Genomic DNA, 7,691 nt, shown 5'->3' on the forward strand with positions numbered 1-7,691 from the left:
CTGCTGGTGGGGCTGCAAACTTGTTCAACCCCTATGGAAAGCAGTGTGGAGAACTCTTAAAAAACTACAAGTGAACCTAACATTTGACCCAGTTATACCACTCCTTGGCATACACCCAAAGAACTCGTCCTATTGCATTGACACGTGTACATCCATGTTTGTTGCTGCTTTTTTCACAATAGCTAAGAGATGGAAGCAACCTAAGCATCCCTCAACTGACGAATAGAAAATGAAAATGTGGTTCATTTATATGATGGAGTTTTACTCAGTAGTAAAGAAAGATGAAATCATGAAATTTTCAGGTAAATGGTTGGAACTAGAATCTGTTACACTAAGTGAAGTAACACAGACTCAGAAACAAAACAAAACAAAACAAAAACGACGTATGTTTTCCCTCATATGTGGATCCAAGCACCAAATCCTTGTAAGTGAGTATGTACTCAGACATCACTACAGGAACCAGGATAATGAAAAGGAACCAGGGAGGTAAAGGAAAAGAAAAAATCTGAAAGAGAAAAACAGTAGGAAACAGGCATTGATAAGGGAAATATGGATAAAAATGGGGTTATTTTAAGGGGAGGGGTAGGGAGGGTTATACAAGGAATGGTGGGGATAAAGAGAAAGAAGGAGCTCAAGACAGGTGGGACCACAGAAGAAGGGTATTAAGGGAAAAATGGGAAAAATCAAGGGCACTTTAAGTGGGGAAACCATGGTAGAAGTGTTAGACAATGCAAGATATAAATAATGCCTAGTTAGTTTTTAAAAACCAAAGGGAACCATATTAGTCCAACAACTTACTGACAAATTACACATAACAGCTAGCTCAAGGAATATAATACATGATCTGAGAATGTTTCGTGTTTGCCCAATCTTTACCTACATAGCGCATGGTAATTAAAATTACCAGACTGGTGGAACTAACCTTCTTGGATGTCTGACAGCCATACTTTGAGGCCTATACTAATTTGGTCAGAGGGACATAAAGGGCAGTTTTTGCTCCTTGCCCTCCTAGGTCAACTAAGCTCCGAGGGACTATAAGCATCTCTCAAAATGTCCTGTAACTGGCAATTCACCTGTCCTCTTGATCAAGGAGGCCATGGAGACCACATCAAATGGACTTCAACCAGTGCCCAGTCTACAAAAAGGAGGATCAACAGAGGAAACATTTCTTCTATGGTTCCAAGTGAAGCCAGCCACAGTTTAGCAGGACCTTTGACTTATCGGCACATAGATGGAACTGGTAAAAGAAAGGAGTCAGGGGCTTCTCCCAAGCCCATGTGACCCCTGAGGAACAGATCCTCAAATGACCTTAAGAGTAAAAATAAATTGGTTTATCTGGGCCAATTCTATGGTCTTAAACACCCCAAAGGAAAGTGTAACCAAAGATTAAAGAGGTCAATATAATTTTTCAAGAGTCCATGTGTATAGATAGCTAAAGGCTACATAACAGGAAACAATGCCAGAAAGGAGATACCTTCCTTTGAGTTGTTGGCCAGGGTGGCCCAAGAGACTCCCAGAGAGTAATCCAGGATAGAAATGGGAAAATGAACAGCAGACCCCAATCTTGTCTAAAGGAATGTTGGCAACTGATTGCTGCTATAGGAGGAAGAGATGATCTTCCTTAAACAAGGAACTCTAGATAGGCTGACTAGATTAAGCAGATGGGCAAGAACTGGGGAACAGCTGGGGGCACCGACAACACAGTGGCCAGTAACAGGGATTACAGAGTATATGGACTCCAGTGGGTCGGGGGGCGGTGGGAGGGTGCCATTTAGGATGTGGGTATATAGAGGAATAAGATTGTTTGGGATGTTCTGTATGAAATACAAAAAAAAAAAAAACCCACAAATTTTTTAAAATGAGTTATATTTGAGGAAGAAGCATAAACATTTGCTCCACGTTAATTAGTATAGGTGAAACACATTAACATTGAATCTACCTGATGATTTTATATCCATGTTCAGGTGGATCTCAGAAAGTAACTGGCTGTGACTAGTGATAATCAGATACATAGAGATTAGAAACATGTGCAAACATCTAAATGTTAGTAGCATTAAAAATGAGGTTTTCTGTATGAAACAGTATATTTTAAAATGAAATGGAGAACTTTTTTAAAGGTTAAAACCTCTTTCAATCTTATGTCTTGTAGGATTTATACTGAGTTTGATATTTTGTAACTGTATTAATTCATCTGTGAACCTCAAAATTTACAGCCAATTCCAAAAGAGATGCATCTTTGCTCTTGAAATTGTTATTAAATGTATTAATGTTGTAATGAAATCCTTCTTCTAATCATGTAGTTATTAAATAAATAATTTTTAAAAAGAAAGTTAAGACTTGCTGGATCTTGAGTTTCTCTCTTGTTTCCTGTGCCTGCTTGAAGATATTAGAGCTCAGCTTCTCTTTCTTCTCAGGCTACCTCTGCTGCCATCCCTCCCCACCATGATGGACTCTTTCCACTTGGAACCATAAGCTCAAATAAACTCTTCATTTTATAAGTTGCTTTGGTCAGTGTTTCTATCACATCAACAGAAAAGTGACTAAGACATCTTTCAACTGAAGTCTCTTCTTATGTGCATGACTGCATTCAATCATTTGACATATCTGCTGGTTTAAAATTGTGTTATAAATAATTGGAAAACTATTGTATTATTAATTTCTCACAAAGAAAATTTTAGTTCGCTCTTTTAAATTCTTGGGAGAATTAACAGTACTATTCTACCTTGATTAAATTTAATTTCTTTAGATCAAGAACATTCAAATCTGTATTTTAATGGTTTTCTATAGCTAGCATGAAACTTCCTGCCTATGAAGTCAAGAAATGGTCTAGATCCTCTGTAACTTTTTCAACAAATAACTGGTTTGTTATGAGCATGTCTTTGGGTTAGCACAACTACATGGAGAACATGAAAGTCATTTTAGTGAAGGAGAGGGTATAAATAATGGCTTGACTCTTTTAACTTGTCTAAGGTTCACATAAACCAATTCTACCACACTAACACATTCTCTTTATTTGCAAATTAGTTTCTCTTTTCTGCTGAAAAATGATTACAATTTCAGTTTGTTTCTTCACAACCCATGTCCTCAGCTCTGCATTAAAAAAAAAAAAAAAAAAAAAACTCATGTTCTAGTATTTTACGTACCTAATGCATTATCTTTCTCTTCATCACTAAGCTACATCCTCAACCCTCTTTGGTCTTGAAAGGAACATATCCTGTAGCATCATCACCTTCCCAAGTTTCCCCAGGATATGTCATATTCTTTCCAGGATATCCTATGCCTATCCCTGAGAAGGTTTTCTTCTCTTTTCATGAAAAATATTGCTGTCTTTTCATGAAAAACTACACAATTATTTTCCTCCCACAGTAAATTTACCTTACTTTCAACCTCAAATCTAAGTAACATCTGTACCATCACTGTGTTAAGTACTAGATGTGTGTGTTCCCTCATAATTCACGTGTTAAAAATCCTATCAATGGCCGGGTGTGGTGGCACATGCCTTTAATCCCCGCACTTGGGAGGCAGAGGCAGGGGATCTCTGTGAGTTCAAGGCTAACCTGATCTACATAGTGAGTTCCAGGACAGCTGGGGCTACAGGGAGACCCTGTCTCAAAAAGAACAACAAAAAAAAATCCTATCAATGTAACAATGTTAGGAGATGGGGTCTTGTATGGTGTTTAGGTCTTGAGTGTGGTGCCCCCATGACTGGCATTAGTGTACTCACAAAATGTTGAAAAGCTCTCTAGTCCTCTTTCTTCTATTTGAAGATACAGTGGTAAGATGGAATCTTGAACCTGGAAACAAGAGCTTTTACCCAACACTGACTCAGCTATTGCACTGACTTTGGACTTTCCAACTTCCAGAACTATTGAGCAATAAATGTTGACTATTTCAGCCACTAAGTCTGTACTTTTGTTATAGTAGCTTAATCTAATCTAAACAAAATACACATCCTTTCTTCCCATGAGTCTGATACATTACAGGAAAAAAAGTTGTTAAATACCTTCTTAACACTGAAAATGATGCTTTTCCCATGACACATTATTCCTAAGTATTTATTCTTTTAAGCCAGGGTCTCACTATGTAGCCCTGGCTTGCCTGTAACTCTTCATATAAACCGGATTGACCTCCAATTCACAGAGAACCACTTGCCCCATGCATTCTTAGTGCTAGAATTAAAGGTGTGTGTATAACCTTGACAAGCCCAAGTACTAATCTAAATAAATAAAGGCACAATAGATAAGACTCAACAGAATTAAGAATTCTAAATAGGAAAAGATCACAAAATGATTAACTTCTATATATTTATCTTGCTTCAAAACTAATGGCTAGCAGTTATGATAATGCATTCTTATTTTGAAGTGGGAATTTAACTGTATTAAATTAACTGTTTCATTTATGTCTTTCACTGCCAAAACAATAAGATTACTCCTGTGAGAGTTCCCAAGAACTTTCTAAGATTAAGACTAATTCAATCTACTTCAAAATTGCAGTTCATCACTTGTACTTACTGTAGTTGTAGCTGTTTCTCTGGAAGAAGTCGGCTGTGTTGTGGTCCAGGGAAGCATATGAATTATGACTGTAGTAGTGGCTGTCAGCTGACTAGCTGTATTCCCACCTAATTCATCAGTGACTTCAATAAGTAACTGGAAAGTCACCGGGTCTTGAATTCCTTGAAATAGATCATACTGGAAATTCTGCCTGGTGGCCAGAAATGGAGGCTCAACACCTAGTCTCCAAAGTGTGAATTGATTGTTTGTATTTCCTATGAATGATGAGGTAATAAAACATTTGAAACCACATTATGAATTGTTATTTCCATCATCTTGCTTAAATTTTAATTTAAAAATATATTGCGTGATATGTTACCAATAGTTATAAAATATTCCACATGAAAATATTATAAAATATCTTGGAAGCAGTGACCAATTTGAATTCACATGTCTTACCTCCTACAATTGAATAGCTTAGATGCTCCTGTGGAGAATCTTTGTCTGAACAGTTGAGGTAAATGAAAGGGCCTCTAAGAGTGGAATAAATCTCAGTTTCCAGATGTGGTGGTTTGCATACAGGAGGCTCATCATTCACATTCTGCAATGAAGGATTATTGTTGTAGGTTAGGCTACAATAGATATTTAAATATTTTCCTAATTTTATTACACATATCACAGGCCTGGAATCCACAGTCAATTGCTATGAATTAAAATCTCTAAAACTGTAAGCCAAAATAAATCATTCCTTCATTTAGGTTTTTATGTCAAATATTTTGCCACAGTGACACAAACCAAATATAAGCATCTGGCTTTCTCTAGGATAATAAGAGCATTGCCTAGCACGCAATCCAATTTTTTTTTCCATTTTCTGTCGATATCTTTGTTTCCACTTAGTAGAAAGGAGAAATACATGCAGATATATTTGAAGAACAGTCCTGTGGCAAAACCAGATAAGGAAAAGGCATTGAAAGGCACAAACAAAAAACATTGCAAATTAAATAATAATAACTATAGTAAGGTGTAGGCAGCATTTATTGTTAAATGAAAAACTTTCTTCTCCTTTACTATTATATACCTTATTTGCTGATATTTTCCCTTAATATATAACAAAGTATCAGAAAAACTGTGTCCATTTGGGAGAGGTCATCATATGAATATTCAGGCACACTGAAATATTCTAATTTGTATCTGGGACTTTGTGCAACTATGGTGTTGCTTAATTTTATGTTACTCTTGAAATCTTACCAGGAACATATTTCTTCCCTGTAATGAGTGTGCACTCACCTAACAAGAAGTGAACTGAAAGGCATCTAGGGAAATATCTCTATTATCTAGATCAGGTGATTTATGCAGATTTCTTGTTTTGGAAAGTGAGATTGTTAAATTACACTGCAAATAGTTTTATGCAAATTTTAGAAATACATCAAACATGCATAAACACACACATACACAGACACCACACACATGCACACATGCACAGGGTGGCAGCCATACATCAATTTCCAGTGAGTCAGATTCTATGGCTACAGAACAATGAAAATCATTTAAATAATCAAAGCCAGATGTAGGCAGTGTCCATCACCTCTACAGTTTTCCCATTGTTTGTCCTCAGAAACTTCATTTCACTACTCAAATATTCATTCACTGTTTTCTTTTTCCTAAATTTAATAATTTGCAAAATAAAACAGATATAGTCAACTTCTAATGCTACTCATTCAAATCTGCAGTAGCTCTTTTACAAATATGTCCAGAAAATTGTGCTACTTAAATTTCAAGTGCCTTATGATTAGAAACCATAAACTAGTGCTTAGGACCTTTACTGTATTTATTAGGGAGCTTTTAGAATATTATCAAGCTGTAAGGACTGTGTGAGCTGAACTTACAAACTCACAACAAGGTTATGCAAGCTAAAAGAAGAAACGAATCAAAATTGAGTTGTTCTCATGAATTTGGTAAAGTCGTGGTTACATTTTTAAATAATCCATGTCTTTAATGAACATTAACAAGTGTTAAAATTTTTTTTAAAAGAAAAAAATGGGTCAGGCAAATATTTCTCAGAAAGAAATTGTCCAAAGTCTTTCACAACTGCTTCTATTATCATTTATGGCTCATGCTTATTGGTGACTTCCAAGTTCATCTCTTGAACTAATTTTCCCAAACTGTAATTTTCCACAATAGTTTGGATATCTCCATTACATTTTGGAACTCTGGGAACAGACTGGAAGAAGGAATTCTTCTTAAGCAATGTTATGACCAGCTTTCAAGTTAGGTCTGAAATTAAGCACAAGGAGACCCTGCCAACCTTGAATCATCAGTTTCTTATTTTGAGGTGCTGTTTCTATGACTTGGAATTTAGTATATCATTCCAATCTTGCTTGCCAGAATTAGTTTTGGCAAGAGATCATCATTTTCATAACTGGATCTCCAGTTACATTATAATATAACATATTCATGTCACTAAATGTTCACAATTAAAACATTAGAACTATAACTATTATGCTTCATGGAAATTTGACCAATACAAACTATACAAGAAAGGAAAAGCTATGGTTGTAGCTGTTTATACACCTCAAAAATTAGAATTGTTATAATTCTGGAATGAACATACCCTAAAATTTTATTACATGTCTTCATTAACTACATTTCAATAGCTAAAAATGAACATATGCAAACTTATACAATGTATCTGGGACGTTCTTTCAAACCTGTTTCTAATTAAAGAGAAATAAATTGAGTTGCAGTTATCTTTGAGTAATATAGAAAATAGTTATCTATCTCTGTACTGTTACAGCTATACCCAAGGTAGTTAGTAAAAAAGTACATTATTTCTATTTTCTTGTTTCCCAATTGATAAAATATTAGTCTCAATTTGCAAATTGTAATTTAATAATATGTCTCATTTTCTTTTTGGTTTTAGGAGTTGAATATACTTTCTTTATATGTAGAAGGTACATCAAGTTTTTAAATAAAAATAAAATAAATTTGGGAATATCTAGAACAATTCTTTAGTATCAATTTTAGTAAAAAAGAAATATTAGATGTACAAAGCAATGCTCACCCAACTTTCTAAAAACATGAAATGCTAATATGGGCATTATATTTTAATACTTATATAGAACAGAGTAGCACTCACAAAAAATAAAACAGATGCTTAGATGCCAAGGAGCTCAGAAAGTAACCGACTGTGACTAGTAATAA

At 35.2% G+C, this 7,691-nt stretch overlaps 1 protein-coding gene across 1 annotated transcript in view; it reads right to left on the reverse strand.

Annotated features, from left to right (window-relative positions):
• The window catches only part of LOC115069590 (protocadherin Fat 3-like), a 122,484-nt gene that overhangs the window by 29,348 nt on the left and 85,445 nt on the right, over window positions 1-7,691 (reverse strand). Inside the window, exons 18-19 of the mRNA XM_029561546.1 lie at window positions 4,950-5,091; window positions 4,512-4,765 (exon numbers count right to left, since the gene is read on the reverse strand). Coding sequence (XP_029417406.1) covers window positions 4,512-4,765; window positions 4,950-5,091 — 396 coding nt within the window. The remainder of the gene's footprint in view (window positions 1-4,511; window positions 4,766-4,949; window positions 5,092-7,691) is intronic.

Source organism: Nannospalax galili, unplaced genomic scaffold (assembly GCF_000622305.1).
Source record: "Nannospalax galili isolate Female #2095 unplaced genomic scaffold, S.galili_v1.0 scaffold973, whole genome shotgun sequence".
Classification (NCBI taxonomy): domain Eukaryota; kingdom Metazoa; phylum Chordata; class Mammalia; order Rodentia; family Spalacidae; genus Nannospalax; species Nannospalax galili.